The sequence below is a fragment of the Salvelinus namaycush genome, chromosome 4 (genome assembly GCF_016432855.1).
Source record: "Salvelinus namaycush isolate Seneca chromosome 4, SaNama_1.0, whole genome shotgun sequence".
Classification (NCBI taxonomy): Eukaryota; Metazoa; Chordata; class Actinopteri; order Salmoniformes; family Salmonidae; genus Salvelinus; species Salvelinus namaycush.
Window position 1 is genome coordinate 41,111,227 of NC_052310.1, and position 25,476 is coordinate 41,136,702.

Here is a 25,476-nt window from a genome sequence, read left to right on the forward strand (position 1 = left end):
TTTGTGGAATTTCTTTCCTTCTTAATACGTTTGAGCCACTCAGTTGTGTTGAAACAAGGTAGAAATGGTATACAGAAGATCGGGCTATTTGGTAAAAGATCAAGTCCATATTATGGCAAGAACAGCTCAAATAAGCAAAGAGAAATGACAGCAAATAATTACTTTAAGACATGAAGGTCAATCAATTCGGAGCATTTCAAGAACTTTGAAAGTGGTGGTCAGGCACTATGTTATGCGGTGAAGCGCACGGTGTCTCCAGTGCTCGTTCACAGCCCGGTGCGCTCTGAGCCAGCTCTCCGCATGTGTTGTGCTAGAGTGGGCATCCAGCCAGGACAGATTGTGCCAGCACAGCGCTCCTGGTCTCCGGTGCGCCTCTTCGGTCCAGGGCATCCTGCGCCGGCTCTGCGCACTGTGTCTCCGGTGCGCTGTCACAGCCCAGTGCGTCATGTGCCTGCGCTCTGCACGTGCCGGGCCAAAGTGGGTATTCAGCCAGGACGAGTGGTGCCAGCTTTAAGCACCAGATCTCCAGTGCTCCCCCACAGCCCGGTTCAACCTGTGCCTGCTCATCGGACCAGGCCTCCAGTATGTCTCCCCAGCCTGGTGAGTCCTGTGCCTGCTCCAAGAACCAGGCCTCCAGTATGTCCCCCTAGCCTGGTGAGTCCTGTGCCTGCTCCACGGGCCAGTCCGGGGCCTGCAGAGAGGGTCCCCAGTCCGGGGCCTGCAGAGAGGTGTCCAGTCCGGGGCCTGCAGCGAGGGTCCCCAGTCCTGTGCCTGCTCCACGGGCCAGTCTGGGGCCTGCAGCGAGGGTCCCCAGTCCGGGGCCTGCAGCGAGGGTCCCCAGTCCGGGGCCTACAACGAGGGCCCCCAGTCCGGGGCCTGTGGAGAGGGTCCCCAGTCCGGGGTCGGCGACAAGGGTCCCCGCACCAGAGGCGCCACCAAAGTGGGGGGAGCCAGAGGTGGAGCGGGGTCTGCGTCCCGCACCGGAGCCGCTACCAAGATAGATGCCCACCCGGACCCTCCTCTATAGTGTCAGGTTTGCGGCCTTTTGGGGGGGGGGGGGGGGGGTACTGCCATGCCCTGACCGTAGAGATCCTTTTATTCTCTATGTTTGTTTGGTCAGGGTGTGACTCGGGTGGGAAAGTCTATGCTTTCTGGTTCTTTGTTTTTGGCCGGGTACGATTCTCAATCAGGGACAGCTGTCTATCGTTGTCTCTGATTGGGAATCAGACTTAGGCAGCCTTTTTTCCTTTTCTCATTTGTGGGTTGTTGTCTTTGTTAGTGACATGTATAGCCTTACAGAGCTTCATGTTCGTTTTGTTGTTTATTGTTTTTGTTGGTGACATTTAAAATAAAAGAATGTACGCTTACTACGCTGCACCTTGGTCCTGTCATTTCCTTGATGACGATCGTGACAACGCCAAAGTGAACAGACATTGGTTGGAGAGGGATGAAACATGCCCTTCTCTTCGCCAGTATAAAACCCCCGTGACCCAATTCGCGTCAGACTAAGCAAACCCCAGCGTGAGCTGTGGTTGCGAATGGTGGAATATCCACTCTACATAACGAAATTTACATGAGACCAGATCACGTGGAGGTGACGATCACCACGCTGGAAGGATGAATTTCTACTAGACCAGCCAGAACACAGCGCGAACTGATTATGGCAAAATGGTATGAACTTTGAACTCTTATTCACTAAAGAAGAAGTGATACATCCTAGAAGTCGAGTTATCAGCTGCAGCTGTAAACGTACGTGGCCTAGGAAAGGACAGACAATCTCCTAATGAGAACGACAGGGTACCTCAATATATCCGCTCTACAACACTACGACGAGAAAGATTATTCAAAGGACAATGGCGATCCCTGCTGGGCAAACCAGTCTTCCATCTTCGACCCATCAATCGAAGCGCAGCTCAATGTAAATATATATCTTGCATTTTCCTTTTGCGAATGGGCGGTTATTAGAATGCATAAGATTCTGTATTGACGGTAGCATAGCTTCTCAAGGTCCGATAGAGACCCAATCCCTTTTGTCCCTCAGTCTTCCCGCTCTTTCATTCAAACCCATCCCAATTTCTTTGTGTAACCAGCCGTCATATCGGTTTTGTCCGCTAGGGACTTTTTATTTTATGACATGATTAGTAATCGATGTATGATCCATCCTGTGTATATGTACTTATGTGTGATTATTTAGGTATTTAATAAATTAATAATTAAGCCAATTTTTGTATTGCTGATTCAACTTGTTAGCCAGGGTTCGTGAAGATAACCACGTACTTACGACAATCAGAATGAGACTGATAGAAGGTGATGATTAATAATTGACTGCTATTGATATAAAAAGTATTCAGATCTTTAAGAGTTTATTCAGAAGACAGCAGCTCTATAAACACTTTTCCGTGGTGCCCCAGGTTATTAACGGGTTAATTGTTGCATGGTTTATTCAATCACGTAATCAATCAAACGTTAGGTAATCGATTTGATAAAATAGCCTGTCATATAATTTAATCAGTCAGAGACACGACAACATATATGGACGAGCAATGTCAGAGCGACATAGACTATGATATAGTAGAATAGTATAGAATACAGTATATACAGTACATATGAGATGAGTAATGCAAGATATTTAAACATTATTAAAGTGACTAGTGTTCCATTTATTAAAGTGGCCAGTGATTTCAAGTCTATGTATATATAGGCAGCAGACTCCATGTGCTAGTGATGGCTATTTAACAGTCTGATGGCCTTGAGATAGAAGCTGTTTTTCAGTCTCTCGGTCCCAGCTTTGATGCACCTGTACTGACCTCGTCTTCTGGATGATAGCGGGGTGAACAGGCAGTGGCTAGGGTGGTTATCCTTGATTATCCTTTTGGCCTTCCTGTGTGTTTTAGGTGTCCTGGAGGGCAGGTAGTTGACCCCCAGTGATGCATTGGGCAGACTGCACCACCCTCTGGAGAGCCCCGCGGTTGTGGGTGGTGCAGTTGCTGTAGCAAGCGGTGATACAGCCCGACATGATGCTCTCAATTGTGCATCTGTAAAAGTTTGTGAAGGTTTTAGGTGCCATCACTGACCATTTCAGTTTGTCAGTGATGTGTAAGCCGATATACTTGAAGCTTTCCACCTTCTCCACTGCGGTCCTATCGATGTGGATAGGGGGGGTGCTCTCTCTGCTGTTTCCTGAAGTCCACAATCATCTCCTTTGTTTTGTTTTGTTGACGTTGAGTGAGAGGTTATTTCCCTGGCACCACACTCCCAGAGCCCTCACCTCATCCCTGTAGGCTGTCTCGTCGTTGTTGGTAATCAAGCCTACTACTGTTGTGTCGTCTGCAAACTTGATGATTGAGTTGGAGGTGTGCTTGGCCACACAGTCCTGGGTGAACAGGGAGTGCAGGAGGGGGCTGAGCACGCACCCTTGTGAGGCCCCAGTGTTGAGGATTAGCGAAGTGAAGGTGTTGTTTCCAACCTTCATCACCTTGGGGCGGTCCAGGACCCAGTTGCACAGGCTGGGGTTCACACCCAGGGCCTCGAGCTAAATGATGAGCTTGGAGGGTACTATGGTGTTGAATGCTGAGCTATAGTCAATGAACAGCATTCTTATGTAGGTATTCCTCTTGTCCAGATTGGATAGGGCAGTATGCAGTGTGATGAGGATTGCATCGTCTGTGGATCTATTGGGGCGGTACGCAAATTGAAGAGGGTCTAGGGTGACAGGTAAGGTATAGGTGATATCATCCTTGACTAGTCTCTCAAAGCGCTTCATGATGACAGAAGTGAGTTCTACGGGGCGATAGTCATTTAGTTCAGTTACCTTTGCTTTCTTGGGTACAGGAACAATGGTGGCCATCTTGAAGCATGTGGGGACAGCAGACTTGGACAGGGAGAGATTGAATATGTCCGGTAACACAAGCCAGCTGGTCTGCGCATGCTCTGAGGACGTGGCTAGGGATGCCGTCTGGGCCGGCAGCCTAGCGAGGGTTAACACACTGTCTTACTCACATTGGCCACGGAGGAGAGCCCACAGTCCTTGGTAGCGGGCCGCGTCAGTGGCACTGTTATCCTCAAAGCGAGCGAAGAAGGTGTTTAGCTTGTCCGGAAGCAAGACGTCGGTGTGGCTGGTTTTCCTTTTGTAGTCTGTGATTATCTGTAGACGCTGCCACATGAGTATTCGAACATAGTTTGTATTTTATTTTTGGAATCTAAAATTATGAGACATAGGAATATATTTCCTACTGATTTTATTTTCATAACCACTGCAGATTAAATTTCTCACATTTTCTGGCCTTGATGGGAATGTTTGGGAATGTTCTCAAATAGTTCAGAGAACATTAAGAAACAACTTTCTTCTGTGGGAATTTCAGTACTTCATCATAACGTTTCCTTCAGGCTTCCTCACGGTTCTATTTAAAGTCATGTTCTCAAATTGTTCAGAGAACATTAAGAAAACATTATTCTGTGGAAATGTCAATGATTCAGCATAACATTTCTTACATGTTTCCTCATGGTTCTATTTAAAGTAATGTTCTCATTTAAAGTAACATTTAAAGTAACGTTTTCGTTACTGGGGGTATTGTGTGAGGATTTTTTTATGAGGATTTTTATTTATGTAATACATTTTAGAATAAGGCTGTAACGTAATAAAATGTGGAAAAAGTCAAGGGGTCTGAATACTTTCCAAATTCACTGTACATTCTGTTCTCAGCGTCAACCAAACTCTATCCTCTATCTTGTTAAGTGTGTTCAGGTGTTGGCCACACCCACTAATTGGCCACACCTGATCTTAATGAGTGCTTCTTTCCTTTGAAATGGGGTCTGTTTGAATAGACTAAAATGTGTAGCTTTGTTTAAATAAATAAAAACATGCTAGCTTCATCCTGGTGGCGCAGTGGACTAATTCCATGGATAGAGAACAAAATATCATATGTTTGAATCTCACTGACGCAGTAAAAAATAAATGTGTTTGAATGATGAACACCTAAGCAAATACATTTTCCTGTGTCTTATCTGTGCTTGGAGTTCAAAACAGTTAAACTAAGCTAGCAGTGTTATTAAAAGTCTTATTGAAACATTCAGTGAAAGTTTTAAGGAAGTTATTCAAAAAGCTTCTCATAACCTCCCTGCAACCTAAAAATGAACATTCCCAGAACAGGCACAATTTTTACTTCTGTTCTCAGAATATTTAAAAAACGTTCAGTTTTACCGGTCAGGAAATGTATGGCTTCGTTCCCAGAATCAATGGAAAACCAAAAACGCACGTTTCCACAGCTTCCAAGGAGCCAAATGTGCTAGCTGGGTGGTTTGTAACTTAACGTAATATTTCCAATTTATAATACAGTTATTATACTGTAATAATAACCAGTAACATACACAGTTAAAAACTGTTAAAAAAAAATTTAAAGGTAGGCATGAAAGGTCCAAATTAAATTAATCAATCTCCACTTTACACAATTACATAGCTGCGGGAAGTTGTTTGGGGGTGGGGTTCTGCAATGCAGGTTGCCTACGCCGAAGACATTTATAGGCAGGCACAGTGGACCCATTAATAATACCCATTAAATCTATCAGTAAAACCTAGTAATGTTTTTTGGGGGGGCATTTGGGATTTTAGAACTTGATATAAGGTCTGTGTTTCGTGTAGGCTGGCGTGACGTTTTGATAGCATTGTAAGACTCTCTCGGACAAGGTGAGTTCTATCATTAAATTAGCCTCAATTTACTTGCAAAAATGTTAAATGCTAATTACATCTCTAGACGACACTGTCAACTACTGTTCACCAGCACGATCAGAGACCCGTGTCCAAACCACAAAGGTCTTCTGTCCCCATTCTCTATTTTAGCTAGCCATTGACTACACTTTAGTTATCTAGTTAGCAGAGCAGCAGATCAAAAAATCTTTAGTTTTACTTAGCCTACGGTTTGTACAGTATGTCGACGTGTGTCTATTTCACACCTTATGGCATTTTTCAAGGATGAGCATAAAAGCTTTAAAAGGGAAGAAGACCACTAGAAGTCTGGCCATGTGAAGAAGTGCATGTAACGTTCGTCTATTTCTTCCACCTCCTCGGATGAGGAGAGGCGAGAAGGATCGGACCAAAATGCAGCGTAGGTGGAATGCATGAAGATTTATTGAAGCAAGACGAAACACGAAGAACACTTGAATAGATTACAAAATAACAAACGACGTAGACCGACCTGAACATAAGAACTTACATAAACACGAAGAACGCACAAACAGGTACAGACTAGCACAAACGATACAGTCCCGTGTGGTAACAAACACAAACACGGAAGACAATCACCCACCAACAAACAGTGAGAACAGCCTACCTTAATATGGTTCCCTGCCCCTAATTGAGAACCATATCAGGCAACACATTTAACCCAACATAGAAACACATAACATAGACTACCCACCCAGCTCACGTCCTGACCAACTAAACAAAGTTTAAACAAAGGAAAGTAAGGTCAGGAACATGACAGTACCCCCCCCCCCCCCCCCCCCCCCCCCCCCAAGATGCGGACTCCGGCCGCAAAACTGAACCTCAAGGGGAGGGTCTGGGTGGGCATCTGTCCACGGTGGCGGCTCCGGCTCCGGACGTGGTCCCCACCCCACCATAGTCAATCGCCGCTTCCGTAGCCTCCTCCAAATGGCCACCCTCCAAATTAACCCCACTGGATTAAGGGGCAGCACCGGACTGAGGGGCAACACCGGACTGAGGGGCAGCTCCGGACTGAGGGGCAGCTCCGGACTGAGGGGCTGCTCATGGCTGGCTGACGGCTCTGGCTGCTCATGGCTGGCTGACGGCTCTGGCTGCTCATGGCTGGCTGGCGGCTCTGGCTGCTCATGGCTGGCTGGCGGCTCTGGCTGCTCATGGCTGGCTGGCGGCTCTGGCTGCTCATGGCTGGCTGGCGGCTCTGGCTGCTCATGGCTGGCTGGCGGCTCTGGCTGCTCATGGCTGGCTGGCGGCTCTGGCTGCTCATGGCTGGCTGGCGGCTCTGGCTGCTCCTGTCTGGCGGAAGGCTCTGGCTGCTCCTGTCTGGCGGAAGGCTCTGGCTGCTCCTGTCTGGCGGAAGGCTCTGGCTGCTCCTGTCTGGCGGAAGGCTCTGGCTGCTCCTGTCTGGCGGAAGGCTCTGGCTGCTCCTGTCTGGCGGAAGGCTCTGGCTGCTCCTGTCTGGCGGAAGGCTCTAGCGGCTCCTGTCTGGCGGACGGCTCTAGCGGCTCCTGTCTGGCAGACGGCTCTGAAGGCTCAGGACAGACGGGCGGCTTTGAAGGCTCAGGACAGACGGGCGGCTTTGAAGGCTCAGTACAGACGGGCGGCTTTGAAGGCTCAGTACAGACGGGCGGCTTTGAAGGCTCAGTACAGACGGGCGGCTTTGAAGGCTCAGGACAGATGGGCAGTTCAGGCGGCGCTTGGCAGACGGACAGCTCAGACGGCGTTGGGCAGACGGGCAGTTCAGGCGCCGCTGGGCAGACGGCAGACTCTGGCCGGCTGAGGCGCACTGTAGGCCTGGTGCGTGGTGCCGGAACTGGAGGTACCGGGCTAAGGACACGTACCTTCAGGCTAGTGCGGGGAGCAGCAACAGGACGCACAGGACTCTGGAGGCGCACAGGAGGCTTGGTGCGTGGTACCGGAACTGGAGGTACTGGGCTGGAGACACGCACCACAGGGCTAGTGCGTGGAGGAGGAACAGGGCTCTGGAGACACACAGGAGGCTTGGTGCGTGGTACCGGAACTGGAGGTACTGGGCTGGAGACACGCACCACAGGGCTAGTGCGTGGAGGAGGAACAGGGCTCTGGAGACGCACAGGAGGCTTGGTGCGTGGCACCAGAACTGGAGGTACTGGGCTGGAGACACGCACCACAGGGCTAGTGTGTGGAGGAGGAACAGGGCTCTGGAGACGCACAGGAAGCCTGGTGCGTGGTGTAAGCACTGGTGGTACTGGGCTGGGGCGGGGAGGTGGCGCCGGATATACCGGACCATGCAGGCGTACTGGCTCCCTTGAGCACTGAGCCTGCCCAACCTTACCTGGTTGTATGCTCCCCGTAGCCCGACCAGTGCGGGGAGGTGGAATAACCCGCACTGGGCTGTGTAGGCGAACCGGGGACACCATGCGTAAGGCTGGTGCCATGTATGCCGGCCCGAGGAGACGCACTGGAGACCAGACGCGTTGAGCCGGCTTCATGGCACCTGGCTCAATACTCAATCTAGCCCTGCCAGTGCGGGGAGGTGGAATAACCCGCACCGGGCTATGCACACGTACAGGAGACACCGTGCGCTCTACCGCATAACACGGTGTCTGCCCGTACTCTCGCTCTCCACGGTAAGATCGGGAAGTTGGTGCAGGTCTCCTACCTGACTTCGCCACACTCCCTTGTAGCCTCCCCCCAAGAAATTTTTGGGCTTGACTAACAGGCTTCCTACCGCGTCGTCGTGCTGCCTCCATTCGAGAATCCCAGGCGGGCTCCGGCACTTTCCGTGGGTCGATCGCCCACCTGTCGATCTCCTCCCAGGTTGTATAGCCCAAATCCTTCTCCTGCTTCCCTGCTGCCTCCTCATACCGCCGCCTCTCGGCTTTAGCTGCCTCCAGCTCTTCACGAGGGCGGCGATATTCTCCAGGTTGTGCCCATGGACCTTTACCGTCCAATATTTCCTCCCATGTCCAGGAATCCTGCGATCGCTGCTGCTGCTTTCTCCCACGCCGCTTGGTCCTTGGTTGGTGGGTGATTCTGTAACAAATGTTCTCCTCCTCGTCTGAGGAGGAGCAAGGATCGGACCAAAATGCAGCGGGTGATGAATACATGTTGATTTATTAAACAAGACGAACACGGAGCAAACTTGAATAACCACAAAACAACGTAGACAGACCTGAACATGAGAACTTACAATAAAACGAAGAACGCACGAACAGGAACAGACTAGACAAAACGAAACAGTCCCGTGTGGTACATAAACTGACATGGAAGACAATCACCCACCAACAAACAGTGAGAACAGCCTACCTTAATATGTTCAGCTCACGTCCTGACCAACTAAACAAAGTTTAAACAAAGGAAAATAAGGTCAGGAACGTGACAGTGCAGCCATAGTGAGGGGCAACTTATCGGTTTGGTCAGGGCCAGCATGAGGGATACAGTTTATCCTCTGTCGGTGAGTGTAGCTATTAAGTTAAGTTTGAGCATCGTAGCAATGCAATGTTCTATACAGCTATCAACATTCTACAAGAAAAGAGCCACTTAATCAATGATATAATCATTAACCAGATTACCCAAGATACCAGACTTCGATGAGTGATAACTCAGTTATAGAATGTTGTCATTGAAGAGAATGACTCTATTGAAAAATAAAAAATAAAATCTATTGACAATCAGAATTGACATTGTTTAGACATCCAGCTGGTGTAGTTTCATGACCAGAGACAAATCTTCAAAGGCACAGTATTTAAAAGTTTATGGAAAAATGGCACAATATTTAATCAACTGAAATAGCACAATTTCAGTTGATTAAATATTCTACAGCTGTAATGTCATCCATCAAATGTTATATACTACATTTCTTACAACCAATGCATTTCAAGGTGTTCAAAGTCATGAATTGAAAGGCATGTGGCACTTAACATCCTCCCTCTTGGCAGGTCTCTATGTGACCAGGGGATTCTCTCTACCACATGCGATTGCCCCAGTGGAGTTCATAAGTGTAGCCATGCGACTGCATTGGCTATTTTTGCGGTTCACAACAATCTCTCTCTCTCTCTCTCTCTCTCTCTCTCTCTCTCTCTCTCTCTCTCTCTCTCTCTCTCTCTCTCTCTCTCTCTCTCTCTCTCTCTCTCTCTCTCTCTCTCTCTCTCTCTCTCTCTCTCTCTCTCTCTCTCTCTCTCTCTCTCTCTCTCTCTCTCTCTCTCTCTCTCTCTCTCTCTCTCTCTCTCTCTCTCTCTCTCTCTCTCGGGGTGGTGTGTGGGCAGTTGCCAAGAACCTTACTTACAATCCTTTGCACTCATTTGAAAAAAAACTCATCCTCATTTTTTTTTTTTTTTTAAATCTTCTTGACTGGTGGCACATCCATTGCTAACAATTTTTTTCCGAAATGGCGCATGCAAATGGGCTCCCGAGTGGCGCAGCAGTCTAAGGCACTGTATCTCAGTGCAAGAGACGTCACCACAGTCACTGGTTCGGATCCAGGCTATATCACATCCAGCCGTGATTGGGAGTCCCATATGGCGGCGCTCAATTGGCCCAGCGTCCCCCGTGTTTGGCCGTCTTTGTAAATAAGGATTTGTTCTTAACTGATTTGCCTAGTTAAATAAAGGTAAAAAAATATATATTTTTTAATAATAATGTTTATATAAATGCAGATACTTGAAATGGTTATAACTATGCCCCAACTGAATAACATTTGCATGGTTAATGTTTCAGAATGAATAACATCATATCACATATCACTGAAACAATACACTTTATTGAAAGCCAGTTATAATACAAAACAATTCCTTAGAAATAATATTAAAATTATATATTTCATTGACGGGTCATTCTTGAATTGCAGTGGCATTTGCGTCCCTCGGCTTTGCAACAATGAAAAACACTTTCAAATAACAAATACTTACACATCATACATGTTTTTGTTTATATTGTACTGTTTATCATTGATAAAATATAGATAAATCAATTTCTACTGCAAAACTGTATATTTAATGCATTGTTTAAAGTGACTTCTCTTGTCTCGTTAGTAGGCCTATCTTTTCTCATACATCTCCCCCAGAAGCTAATCGGGCATCTGATGCAATTACGCCAGATTTTAGTTAGGCGTTTCTAAAATTACTCATTACACAAAAAATATACAAGGACCTTGAGCATTCCCTCCAGTTGCAAACTGTTATTGGGGGAGGGGTCTATATTAAAGAAAGTTCTTAGCTAATCACACCCTTTTAGCATGTCATAATTTTGAGGATTCCATTGATGACTTGGTGTCTAAATAAAAATTGTCATTGGTATTACTCAATTTAAATGTAAAAATGTAAGGGAAATTACATTGTGATTAAAAGATTAATCATATCCCTTTAGGGTTAAGGACATTTGAGCATCTGTGCTCTCCATTTAAGAAAATACTCAATTACCTAAAATGTGTCATTACCATAATTGATATTTAAAGTCATTAAGCTGCCATAAAAGTTTATTTAGAATAGTAAGATGTACCCATATACTGTACATTTAAATAAAAACAAACAAAAATGAAGTTAATTTCTTCCAAAATACCATGCCCAAATGGCAATGCAAGTCAAGAATGACCCTGAAGTGTTATTTAGTGACAGGGTCACTGCACCCTATGTCATAGCTGAATACCTCATAGGCCCATGATGGCAGCTGTGGGCATGGTATGTGCGTGTTACCTCCATCCAGGCCCCATGTTACTCATCGACCAATCAGGACACCCTATCTTCACTTGGCAACATGGGATGGCGGGTTATTGACTATGATTTGGGAAAGTAGGGCCCAATGCACAGCATCCCAACTCTTTTTCAGTACCCACTGTTTCTCCTGTAGGGGTTGGCCGGTGGTCATGGGACAGGGTCTCTTCATCCATCCCCTGCCTTTTAGATAAAAAAACATTCAGTTTGTTCTCCAATATTGTTCTATGAGTTCCACTTCAAAGTCTCATCTCACACACACCTTCAGGGGTCTAACACCTTCAAAACCAGAGTAGAGTCTGTCAGAACTCTAGGATGGGGATATATGGAAGACGTCAGGATGGAATGCCTGATTCACTTCAACTGGACCAGGGTGTGATTTTTAGGGGTCCGGCAGAGTGGAGTGGGATGAGGCAGGTTGGAACTGTAATTAGGGGTGTTGTGGTGCTGCAGTGTGGTCCCTCGCTCATCTCACACCTCCATTGGGCTCTGGGGCCTCTCTGCGCCCTGTGGGGTGTCTGGCTGCAAACGGCAGATGGGTTTGTTACACATGGGGCAGACACTGCGGATCTCCAGCCATTTTAACAGACACCTGCGTAGGGGTAGAGAGGGGAACATATTATATTACAGAAAGACATGGAGATGTGGAGAAGAAAAGGAGAGATAATGAGCGGGAGAGCGAGTGAGAAAGTGGGAAAGAGACAGACAGAGCGAGAGAGAGAGAGGCAGACAGGCATACAAAGAGAGCCTTGACGCATGAGAGAGAAAGATGCAATTCAGGGAAGGTTCAACAGTACACACTACCCTGTATATTACTATATACGCCCATTGACTACTAACATGCCAAACATATCCTGTGGGAGAGGTCGTTATACTATTCTACCCTGGTCCAGGGAGAAACAGATGGCAGTCTATCATCTCCAGCAAACAGTCTGCAAACAATGTCATCAGGGTCTTTCCTTAGGGGTAAACAGGTGCATATAGTCAAATGACTGAAAGTCACACAGACAGTAAATGCCTGTCAGTTTCACACTAGACCTGGAGGGCTTTGTCAAGGCTTTTGTCTCTTTTTTAATTAAATTAGCTTTTGATCTCTTCTTCCCTGTGTATGCCTTCAGCTGTTCACTTCACGCCATCAAAGCCAGGACTGTGGGAGGGGCCTTACTTCTTGTGAAAGGCATGTGAGCAGGGACACACTCCAAGCTCGTCTCTGCTTTTGAACTCTTCTAAGCACACGGCACAGGTCTGCTGTAGGATGGGAAAGAAATCACGTTAACACTATCCTTGGAAGGAAAAAATCTCTCACTCCCCACCCTAACCCTCTGATGCTGAGGCCTAAATTCTATTCCCTTGCAAAAAAACAATTTGCAAAGTGCATAGCTGGAACAACAAAATCAACTTACTCCAAGAAGACTCAGTTTCTTTCCTGCTCCTTTCAAAACAACCTAGAGACAAAGATGAATTTATGACAGAGGGAAATCTTTTCTACAATAAAAGCACAGCAAAATAACACATTTTTAAGTTAATATAATAGAGATCGATTTTAGAAACAACAACTGGCAATACAAAGATATCAAGAAACAAATCAAAGTCATTCTCATTGTGAAATTTACCACGTTTGAGAGATTTTGTATTAATACAAGATGAAATTACCTCATTATATCCATATTGCTCCCTTGTGCCTTGTCGCCTTAACCTGAAACAGAATTATATAAAAAGGCATATTCAAAAAGGATTTTTGACGTTGACTGATACACATAATCTGTTTATAATTGACACTTCATAATTACATTGATCTGTTATGAATGCTTGTCCCATTACTTTTCATCTTTCGATCATATGTCCCATCATGCCTGATGTGTTGTCATGGAGGCCGCTATTCATAGGTTGCACCTCCGTCACACGGTCACGTCATGCCATTGTTATGAACGTTCAAGCCGCCCTCTACCGGCGGCGCCATAGTGGTACCCTGAAGTGGTGATCAGCACAGTCATGGAAGCAGATGTTCTGTTTGAATTAGATGGCTTGTTGAGTGGAGATGAGAATGAGTAGAATTGGATTACAGTGGCGAATGTAAAAGGAAACGAGAAGTGGTGGTGAAAACTAGTAAATCCAAACCTAGGTCTGAGTATGTTTTGGTTGGAATAAGGGTTTTGGATCAATTTTGTTACCTGGGAGAGCCGTTTGTAGTCTCTATTAAAATTGTGGATGCGTTGGTGGCGTCGATGAGAATAACGAGAAGTGGGCTTTTTTTTTGTGTTTTCTACGGAACAGAAGGAGCGTGCTTCGCGCCTCAAGATGTCGGATTGGAATGTGTTGTGTGTCTGGATCTTTGAAGCAGGGCACCTATCAAGGGTGTTATCTCTGGGGTGGCTCTAGAAGTAAATGCAAAGGATATATGTGAAGAATAGGATCAAGTGGTTGGTGCACAAAGACTGACCTGTACGGTAGATGGAGAGCGGAAGCCCACTCCATCCACTCTATTGTTTTTTGATGAAGAGTCGCTCCCTTCCCACTTGTATTTAGGTTACATGAGATTCCCTGTGAGAGCCTCCGTGCCCAAACCCATGCAGTGGGATAAATGTGTCAAGTGTATGTAGACCGGAGGAGTATTAAATGTCAGCTGAGCCTAAATGCTGCAATTGTGGTGGTGAACATTCACCCGAATTGCTGAAGTGTCCTGTTAGGGTGAAGGAGATGGAGTTGGCAAGAATAAGGGCTGTCCAGAATGTCTCCTATCCGGAGGCATTGAGAAGTGTGGAAGAAAGGAGTGAAGTTCATGAAGTAATGGTAGTAGTAGAGACACAAGATGATGTTCCTTGTCAACAGAGGGATCCTGACATGTTGCACGTTAAGAAGGTGGACTTTGTAGCGTTTATTACTTTGATTATCAATTGCACAGCGCAAACGGAGAGGAAATCGGAGTAAATAGGCATCATCGTGAGTGCGGCTGAGCGTTTTTTTGGGGCCTCGGGGACTTTTCTGCAGAGACAAGGAATCCTGTCGATGAATGACCATCGTCACAGACACCTGAGCCTGTGTAGGGATTGATTTGAATGTGACTGAAAGAGTTTGATGGTTGTTTGATTTATTTTTCTATTATCTCGGGACCCCCCCCTGCAATGGAATATACAGTATTCCTTTTGTTTTGTTTCAATACTCCGTACAGTAGGTGGTGGCAATACACCAATCGGTGTAATCTGCCATAAAACTTTAGAGAAGAAGAAGCACAGTCATTCTGGACGGAGGCTAACTACTGTTTCGTCTAAATTCCACTATAGATCCTGGAAATACGATGACATTGCTAAAGTATTCAAATATTTAGAAGGAAACAACTTTGCCAGCATTATCATGCCATCAAATTTACTTTAGACAGATGGCAATGTTGTCATTAGCTAACAAAGTTCGTCAAAAATAGCTAGCAATGCTAACGTTAGCTAGCTAAAATCCGGTGGCCTCCCCTCAATCTAAAGTCTAAAGTCAATCTGGCGACATCAAAATCATGACAAATGGTTTTCCTGCTAATTATTTGCCTCATTTTGAATGCATTGTATTTCCATCCCACTATAATGCTCATTGACGATGAATTGAGTAGAACGCTCAGTCGGGCATCAGTCCAAAGCGAACGTTCAAAACAGTATTGTGACGAAACATGCAACCCATGAACAGTATGCCAAATGCAAGTCACAATGTGTCTACACTTGGCTGTGCTACAGCTGCAAAGCACCTCATCAGGAGCAGATTTGAGTATGTATTTTTGGTTCCACATCTTGACAACAAGAAAGTCTAAAAGAAGACGCCTCAGATTTGGCCAGAAAACACATTTTGCTCCAGGTGTAAACACAGTCTTAGCAAAAGGCTCGCAGCTGGTTGTTCAACACCTAGCATTGATCACATTGATGTTTAAAGATGCACTATGCAAAAATCATTCCGACATTTCCTGGTTGCTAAAACTCTAATAGTTTGCCTAACTTCACTTTCTGTGACAAAACAAGCAAGTATAGTGTAGAGAATCACTGAACCATCTAAACTGCTGTGAAATATATTTTCCATAACCAAAAATATTTTTGTATTTTCAGCAGTTTGAAGCTGGTGTACAAAACCAAAAGTAAAAGACACAAAAACAAAACTTAAGAATGGGAAGCATAGAAATAACACACATAGAACACTTCTTCGACTTGCTTTCAGTGAAAATGACAGATCTATAACTCACATTTCTATGTGAATTTGGTCGAGTCGCGCAGAAAGTTACATTTTGCAGCTTTAAAACATATTGTACTACCTGATTTTGTCTGCCTCAGGGTTGTATTTTCCAAAGCAGAATTAATAGGTTAGCCAGCTGAGCTAACTTTGACAAAAAACATAACTCAAATGTTCTGGGCCCGGTTTCCCGATAGCGATGGAACTTAGGCTTACAAGTGTTTTAACGAGGCATCTTTCCTACAACAGCCGAAGATGTAACATGCGTTTCCCAAAACACCACGCAGAGAGAAAAGTCACTAAGTGTGTCGTTGAAGCATATCTCGATACTGATGGGATTGAAAGAAAGGTAGCGCTGCTCTCAGATCAGCTTTCTCAAATCAATCTTAAATTAAAAGGAAGGGCCTCCCGAGTGGCGCAGCGGTCTAAGGCTCTGCATTGCTTGAGGCGTCACTACAGATCCGGTTTCGATCCCGGGCTATGTCGTAGCCGCCCGCGACCGGGAGACCCATGAGGAGAGACACAATTGGCCCAGCGTCGTCCGGGTTAGGGGAGGTTTTGGCCGGTCGGGATGTCCTTGTCCCAACGCGCTCTAGCGACTCCTTGTGGCGGGCCGGGCGCATGCACGCTGACACGGTCGTGTTTTCTCCGACACATTGGTGTGGCTGGCTTCCGGGTTAAGCGAGCAGTGTGTCAAGAAGCAGTGCGGCTTGGCAGGGTCGTGTTTCGGAGGACACGCGGCTCTCGACCTTCGCCTCTCCCGAGTCCGTATGGGAGTTGCAGTGATGGGACAAGACTGTAACTACCATTTGGATATCACGAAATTGGGGAGAAAAAGGGGTAAATAAGTAAAGTAAAACATTTTTTTTATATATATTTAAAAAATATATATATATTTTTTTATTATTATTATTTCACAATACTGATGACGGATCAGCTCTTGGAGAGATAATATCAAATGCGGCTGCAAATATTGAGGCGGATTATTCCAATCAAATCAAGTTTTATTTGTCACATACACATGGTTAGCAGATGTTAATGCGAGGGTAGCGAAATGCTTGTGCTTCTAGTTCCGACCATGCAGTAATATCTAACAAGTAATCTAACCTAACAATTTCACAACAATTCTAATGCTTACCCAATAAAAATGCACAAAATCACCAATTTGGCACATGTTAGGCTACACATCATGAAATATTAGACAGTAGCCTACAAGTAGCAAAATAAAACAACATTTACTGAACATGAATGCAGTCATCTCAGTTTTCATTTTGTATCAAGTGCAAAGACATTGGCAACTTTGTATTTCAACTTGGACTCGGGTGTAACGGCTGTCGTCTTCCTCGTCTGAGGAGGATAAGTTAGAAGGATCGGAGGACCAATGCGCAGCGTGGTAATTGTTCATCTTACTTTAATAAAGGTGAACACTCAAAATACAAAACAACAAAAGTGACAACCGAAACAGTTCTATCTGGTGCAGACACACAAAGACTGAAAACAACCACCCACAAAACCCAACACAAAACAGGCTACCTAAATATGGTTCCCAATCAGGGACAACGATTGACAGCTGCCTCTGATTGAGAACCATATCAGGCCAAACACAGAAATAGCAAAACATAGAAATACAAACATAGACTGCCCACCCCAACTCACGCCCTGACCCCCCCCCCCCCCCCAAGGTGCGGACTCCGGCCGCAAAACCTGAACCTATAGGGGAGGGTCTGGGTGGGCATCTGTCCGCGGTGGCGGCTCTGGCGCTGGACGTGGACCCCACTCCACCATTGTCTTTGTCCTCTTTCTTAGCGTCCTTTGAGCGGCGACCCTCGCCGCCGACCTTGGCCTGGGAACCCTAATAAAGGGCCCCACTGGACTGAGGAGCGCCTCTGGACTGAGGGGCACCTCTGGACTGAGGAAACTCCTCCGGACTGAGGGGCAGCTCAGGACTGAGGGGCAGCTCAGGACTGAGGGGCAGCTCAGGACTGAGGGGCAGCTCAGGACTGAGGGGTAGCTCATGACTGAAAGGTAGCTCATGACTGAGAGGTAGCTCATGTGTGAGAGGTAGCTCATGACTGAGGGGTAGCTCAGGACTGAAGGGCAGCTCCGGACTGAGGGCAGCTCCGGACTGAGGGGCAGCTCCGGACTGAAAGGCAGCTCATGACTGAAGGGACAGCTCCGGACTGAGGGGCAGCTCAGTACTGAGGGGCAGCTCAGGACTGAGGGGCAGCTCAGGACTGAGGGGCAGCTCAGGACTGAGGGGCAGCTCAGGACTGAGGGGCAGCTCCGGACTGAGGGGCAGCTCATGACTGAAGGGCAGCTCCGGACTGGCGGGCGGCTCTGGCAGCTCCTGACTGGCGGGCGGCTCTGGCAGCTCCTGACTGGCGGGTGGCTCTGGCAGCTCCTGACTGGCGGGCGGCTCTGGCAGCTCCTGACTGGCGGGCGGCTTCTGACTGGCGGGTGGCTCTGGCGGCTCCTGACTGGCGGGCGGCTCTGGCGGCTCCTGACTGGCGGACGGCTCTGGCGGCTCCTGACTGACGGACGGCTCTGGCGGCTTCTGACAGACGGGCGGCTCAGACGGCGCTGGGCAGACGGGCGGCTCAGACGGCGCTGGGCAGACGGGCGGCTCAGACGGCGCTGGGCAGACGGGCGGCTCAGACGGCGCTGGGCAGACGGGCGGCTCAGACGGCGCTGGGCAGACGGGCGGCTCAGGCGGCGCTGGGCAGACCAGGCGGCGCTGGACAGACGGGCAGCTCAGGCGGTGCTGGACAGACGGGCAGCTCAGGCGGCGCTGGACAGACGGAAGACTCTGGCCTGCTGAGGCGCACAGTAGGCCTGGTGCGTGGTGCCGGAACTGGTGGTACCGGACTGGGGACACGCACCACTGGGCGAGTGCGGGGAGGAGGAACAGGGCTTACAGGGCTCTGGAGACGCACAGGAAGCCTGATGCGTGGTGTTGGCACTGGTGGTACTGGGCTGGTGCGAGGGGCTGCCACAGGCGGACTGGTGCGTGGAGAAGGCACCGGATAGACCGGACCGTGGAGACGCACTACAGGTCTCGAGCACCGAGCCTGCCCAACCCTACCTGGCTGAACGCTCCCCGTAGCCAGGCCAGTGCGGCGAGGTGGAATAGCCCGCACTGGGCTGTGCTGGCGAACCGGGGACACCATGCGTAGGGCTGGTGCCATGTACACCGGCCCGAGGAGACGCACTGGAGACCAGATGCGCTGAGCCGGCTTCATGGCACCTGGCTCAATGCCCACTCTAGCCCGGCCGATACGAGGTGCTGGAATGTACCGCACCGGGCTATGCACACGCACCGGGGACACCATGCACTCCACCGCATAACGCGATGCCTGCCCGGTACGACGCTCTCCACGGTAAGCACGGGGAGTTGGCTCAGGTCTCATACCTGGCTTAACACCACTCCCCGTGTGCCTCCCCCCCAATACATTTTTGGGGCTGCCTCTCTGGCTTCCAGCCGCGCTTTCGTGCAGCCTCCTCATACCGCCGCCTCTCCGCTTTCGCTGCCTCCAGCTCAGCTTTGGGGCGGCGATACTCACCAGCCTGTGCCCAGGGTCCCTTGCCGTCCAGTATTTCCTCCCAAGTCCATCTCTCCAGATATCGCTGCCGCTCCTGTTGCTGCTGCCTGTTACCACGCTGCTTGGTCCTTTCTTGGTGGGTGGTTCTGTAACGGCTGTCGTCTTCCTCGTCTGAGGAGGATAAGTTAGAAGGATCGGAGGACCAATGCGTAGCGTGGTAATTGTTCATCTTACTTCAATAAAGGTGAACACTCAAAATACAAAACAACAAAAGTGACAACCGAAACAGTTCTATCTGGTGCAGACACACAAAGACTGAATACAACCACCCACAAAACCCAACACAGGCTACCTAAATATGGTTCCCAATCAGGGACAACGATTGACAGCTGCCTCTGATTGAGAACCATATCAGGCCAAACACAGAAATAGCAAAACATAGAAATACAAACATAGACTGCCCACCCCAACTCACGCCCTGACCATACTAAATAAAGACAAAACAAAGGAAATAAAGGTCAGAACGTGACATCGGGTAGACATAACATAGTAAAGTAAATCTGCCTCCCTCCATTTAGAATGACATGTTATGTTTTGGATGATATGTATTAATTTGTGGATGTCCATCATCCATTTCATATGATATTTTCCGAATTGCAATTCGATCAATATGCTACGGATTTGCAATACGTATGATATGTTACGAATTCCTATTTGTTGAGGCTAACATTAGCTAGGTGGCTAATGTTAGCTAGGTTGGCTAACATTAGCTAGGCTAGGGGTTAAGGTCAGGGTTAGGGATAGGGTTAGCTAACATGCTAAATAGTTGCAAAGTAGCTAAAACGTAGTAAGTAGTTGTTCAAATGCTAAAGTTGTCCGTGATGCGATTTGAACACGCAACCTTTGGGTTGTTAAACGTTCACGTTACACGCCCACCCATCCCCTCCGACCATCCACTCTCCTTTTGTTTTTGCCTTTAATAATCTTACAGTATTTCTTATGTAACCATACAAAACGTAACATATTAATCTAATTTCAATGTCCTGGATTTACATTTACTACGTTACGTATAGTCCATGAGACCAGGCTGTGTATTTGTAGTTAACTTTGTTTTGACGTTATGGGCGGTCACAGAGGACAGATAAACCATGTGATTCTATGTTTAGCGGAAATCTGTTCTACGAGTGGTCTAAGGCAGGCTTTAGATGACGTGTTTTCAAATGCAAAGTTAATAACGATGGTTCTGAGATTTAACGATGCTCCTACAAAGGTTCTGATGAACTTAGCGTTAAGATGCTTTTGGGAAACCAGGCCCTGATCTATAAAGAAAGCTATAGCTGACTATGGGTTATTGTGATTAACAAGCCCATAACTCATTGATCATCAACTAGATTCAGCCGAGGTAAGATCTTTTTCTTGAGCGGATGGTCAGGGGGTCGGAGTAATTACAAACAAAACTTCAAATTGACAAAAAACCCAAACAGATATATACTGAACAAAAATATAAAAAACCCAAACAGATATATACTGAACAAAAATATAAATGATCCTGCAGGTAAAGTAGCTGGATGTGGAGGTCCTGGGCTGGCATGGTGCGTGGTCTGTGGTTGTGAGGACGGTTGGACGCACTGCCAAATTCTCTAATACGACGTTGGAGGCGGCTTATGGTAGAGAAATTAACATGAAATTCTCTGGCAACAGCTCTGGTGGACATTCCTGCAGTCAGCATGACAATTGCGCACACCCTCAAAATTTGAGACATTTGTGGCATTGTGTTGTGTGACGAAACTGCACATTTTAGAGTGGCTATTGTCCACAGCACAAGGTGCACCTGAACAATCATGCCGTTTAATCAGCTTCTTGATATGTCACACCTGTCAGGTGGATGGATTATCTTGGCAAAGGAGAAATGTTCACTGACAGAGGTGTAAACCCACTTGGAGCACACATTTTAGAGAATATGGAACATTTCTGGGAACTTTTATTTCAGCTCATGAAACATGGGACAAACACTTTACATGTTGCATTTTTGTTCAGTATAATATTTGAATAGAAAATAATTTCAAAATTTGCTTACATTTGTATACAATCACATTTTATTATGTTTTTGCTCAAAAAACTTGGGGGCCAAATAAAATCACCTTTCAGTTGGGGAACCCTGCTGCGCTAGGTGATCACTGCTGTGCAGTAGGGGAGAGTGGTGTAAGTTTTGCCAAAGGGGTAAGTTGAGTCACCTTTCTAGGAAACCATACACAAAATGTAATATTTGACCAAATATTTACACTACCTGTGTGCAAAGCTGTCAAGGCAAATGATGGCTATTTGAAGAATCTCAAATACACTTTTTTGGTTACTACATGATTCCATATGTGTTATTTCATAGTTTTGATGTCTTCACTATTATTATACAATGTAGACAATAGTAAAAAAAATTAGAAAAACCCTCGAATGAGTAGGTGTTCTAAAACTTTTGACTGGTAGTGTAGGAGTCTGTGAAGGAAGAAACCTCATGGGAAAAGTGCTAAGCAAGTTAGGTCCAAAAAACAGATTTCCACCAAGTCAATTGAATTTGTGTTAGAGGTTTCATAATGCTTGTATCTAAACCGAAGTATATAAACTGTCATGTTTACATGAATTCAGATTATTTCCAGGGATACACAACATCGTGAAATATATGTAGATATCTTTGTTAGAAAGAATACTATAGCTCCCTTGACGGAGTGATGCCGAATGTAAAATAATGGCTAAACTTACCCCACTCTCCCCTAAGCCTCACCTGAACATGTAGCAGCAGAAGATCAGGCTGAGCATGAAGATGAAGAGGCCAATGCCCAGGATGATAACGTACATGTTGAGGGGCAGGTGGTAGATGTCTTCCGATGTCATCTTACCGTAAAGGGTCTGAGTTCTGCGATCTTAAACCACACAGACATCCTGAGAGGAGGAAGACAGAGAGCCTTGAGTCTACTTGACCAAACTCTACAGACCCTTCTGTCGTTACAGGCAAAAAAAACAAAAGGGGTTCAGTATATACGTCATCCTCAATAATGGATTCTGAAGCACGTTTCAGTGGCGTGAGTGTTTCATTTACAATGTAGGGAGGGGCCTCCCGGGTGGCGCAGTGGTCTAGGGTACTACATCGCAGTGCCAGCTGTGCCACCAGAGATTCTGGGTTCGCGCCCAGGCTCTGTCGCAGCCGGCCGCGACCGGGAGGTCCGTGGGGCAATGCACAAGTTGCGTCGTCCGGGTTAGGGAGGGTTTGGCCGGTAGGGATATCCTTGTCCCATCGCGCACCAGCGACTCCTGTGGCGGGCCGGGTGCAGTGCGCGCTATCCAAGGTCGCCAGGTGCACGGTGTTTCCTCCGACACATTGGTGCGGCTGGCTTCCGGGTTGGATGCGCGCTGTGTTAAGAAGCAGTGCGGCTTGGTTGGGTTGTGTTTCGGAGGATGCAAGGCTTTCGACCTTCGTCTCTCCCGAGCCCGTACGGGAATTGTAGCGATGAGACAAGATAGTAATTACTAACACCACGAAATTGGGGAGAAAAAAGGGGGTAAAAAAAAAAATAATAATAATAAAATAAAAAAATACAATGTAGGGAGGATGTTGTACATTCAAGAAATTAGTACGTGGCATTTTAAAACATTGTGCTGTGTGTTCATCTACTAAGTGCACAGAATATGTTTTACATATGAATATGAAGCAGACTGAATCAAATTAAATTTGGAATGTCCTATTAGCATAAATGCGTTCGTTATTTACTGTGAAGTGGGCTGCGCATCGTATGTTTGACCGGTACTGGACTCTCGGCTCATCTCATTGCATGTGTGTGCCTAAGGCAGGGTGGACATGCATATTGCATACTGTTAGCCACTCAGCAGCTTCTTGTTTTACGTACTGTATCAATGTAACACTACTTCCATTGTTGAACTTCATTGTGTTGCATGAGCTTTTCAAAATGTACTCCGTTACTTCTACTGAAAAGTGAGCTCTCAGTGGGAGTGGGGTGTGTGTTGAACCAGCTCCCCCAGTAAGGCCTGTGCATGTGTGTTTGACAGGTGTGTGTGAGTCCCATATCTGAAGGCCACCCCAGCAATGAGGCACTCCACAATGACAACAAGAAATCTAATGACAAAACCTTAAAATCGGTACATTTAGATTTTTACATTAAGAAATAACCTTCAATTCATTGCATGTTAATCTCTTATAAAAATGAAAAGAAACCAATAAATACATTTACTCAAAGAAATATATATTTTTAAACATTTGTATATTGTCCCATACCATAATCTGTACTCTTAAATGTGTTGCTCCTAATCCCGATTTTGAATACCACTGTAGTATAATATGCAGTATATTGTTGGACTTGAATGTGTTACGCTTGTTTGTCGGCCTGGGGATGTGTGTGTATGTGTTTTTTGTGTGTGTGATGGGGAATTGGAATTTGGTCCTTTCAGTCCATGCAGCCGTTTCAGACCATCACCAGCAGCACTACCGGAGAGAATGGTGAGCAACCTTAATGTCTAATGCCACCCAATGTCCCACAATAAGTAGAGTACTTCCTGGGTCAAAGGTCACTTCTGCCTGTGTGAGGGTCTGGCCAGAAGGGCCATTCCACCAGATCTGTCTCTGAGGGGGGTGGGGTGCTGGGTTTGGGTGAGGAAAGGGGCATCTGTAATCTTAGTAGGATGTTAGTAAATCATTGACAGTCGAGGTCTAAGAGGTAGGCCACTGTGAACACATGCTGTCTGGGAGAGCGTCTAGGACCTAGCGTCGAAGGGAAAGGCACACAACAAAACAGACAGGACCATACAAGTCATACCCACTCAAATGCAAACCAATTGTAACGAGACAACACATTGTTACACCACAAACACAAAGATCATTATTACGACAATACACATAGGAAGAACGTACTCACCGTGACACCCTGGACTGGGTGAAATCAGCCTCAAGAAAGCCAGAGGGACCCAGGGAATCAGTGGATGGGGGTCAAAACGTCTGAAGTTACTCACAACCTCTAGAGTCACTGGGTCTGGGGTCACAGCCAGTCCTGGGTCTATGTTGGGGTGCCGACAGATCGAGGAGGTTGTCCCCAAAAAAGTCACTGTCTTCCAGACAATGATGTGAGTCCAACCTCTTCTGTGTCCCCAATGAAAATGACTTTTATTTGTAGGCTATGAGTCAATCCCATTGTGATAAACATTCTCAGTTCCCCAAGAAGCTCTCCTGTGGATGATGCTCTGTTATCCAGTAAAACATTACAAAAACAACTCACTCATTGTTGAAATCCACACTCTTCTTTGTGATGGTTTGTCATTATGTGAATAATCAAGCAACAATTTCATCAGGAATTGATAGCTACTTTTTAAAATCCCAAATTATGCTAAAAAGTGTGAAGTTATTAAAGGCAACAGAATCAAATATATCCGTATTGCAATGGCTCCCCTCTTCAAATAAACAAAGGGATTTCCAGAGCATAGCCGTGTTTATATTAGGGGATAAACATCATACCCTCGCAGGTTAAAGACACATCAATGTTATTGTTAATATTCCAACTGGAGAGAACTCCCATGCAGCTAACTCAATCTATCCAGCTGAGTGCAGTCGCTGCTTTGCTTTGTCTCCCCTTCAAAACATTGTCACAAGGCTTATCCCTCCCTCCCCTGATCCTCTGAAGTCCTGTTTTCCTCTCCCTCTCTCTCTCTCTGCCTCCGCCTTCCTTGAATACTCGTCTCGACATAGATTTCCTCTCTTGCTGTGAAAACCTGCTAATTATGGGAAACAAAGGAAGAACTTGAATGGTTCCCTGCAGTGCCCAGTGTTCCTGTAAAAGCAGCTATTTTGCCTGCACTTGCGTTGTGCTCTCTGCTCTGTCAGGCCCAACCATCTGCTCCCCTTCTTCCAAAACAGACAAAGAGGGGGTGAAAAAGGAGACAGCGAAAATTAGCCTAACACTGATAATTTTAACCCAGGAAGCCGCTCTCTGGTCCCACTCTCTCTTTTTCTCTCTCTCTGCTCTCAGTCCCTCTTCCTCACAATGGAGCTAGTGAGCACACCTCCTCAGCTCAGTTTGTAAACATATCCCTGCTCATGTGATTCGCTGTCTGCATCATAGCTCTGCTTTCACCCTCCCCCTCCTTTCTCTCTGCCTTGCTCACTTTCCCTCTCTCATTTTCCCTCCCTCCCCCTCTTTCCATCTGTAAGCTATTACTAGGTGACAACAGAGCAGGAGCCCTAGAGGCAGACAGGCAGAAACCCAGCTAACAGAAAGAGGCAGAAAGAAAATTTTTGTAATGTTACCCTTGATGTTCCCCTAATGTTTGAGTGCCCAAT

At 46.6% G+C, this 25,476-nt stretch overlaps 1 protein-coding gene across 1 annotated transcript; it reads right to left on the minus strand.

The window, feature by feature from the left end:
• Positions 1 to 10,434: 10,434 nt before the first annotated feature.
• Positions 10,435 to 25,167, minus strand: LOC120045620 (RING finger protein 122-like). The gene is made up of 6 exons (XM_038990528.1): positions 24,062 to 25,167; positions 21,919 to 22,076; positions 13,057 to 13,099; positions 12,807 to 12,848; positions 12,569 to 12,651; positions 10,435 to 11,995 (listed from the first exon to the last, which is right to left on the minus strand). Exons 2-6 carry the CDS (start codon positions 22,026 to 22,028, stop codon positions 11,875 to 11,877), a joined length of 399 nt encoding a protein of 132 aa, XP_038846456.1. The 5' UTR covers positions 22,029 to 22,076; positions 24,062 to 25,167; the 3' UTR covers positions 10,435 to 11,874.
• Between the last annotated feature and the right edge of the window lie 309 nt (positions 25,168 to 25,476).

Coding starts and splice junctions, on each gene's coding strand:
- LOC120045620 (XM_038990528.1), bottom strand. CDS start 22,028: ATGACATCGGAAGACATCTACCACCTGCCCCTCAACATGTACGTTATC. Junction 12,652..12,806: donor AGAAACTGAGTCTTCTTGGA/GTAAGTTGATTT, acceptor CCCATCCTACAG/CAGACCTGTGCCGTGTGCTT. Junction 11,996..12,568: donor TCACATGCCTTTCACAAGAA/GTAAGGCCCCTC, acceptor ACCCCTACGCAG/GTGTCTGTTAAAATGGCTGG.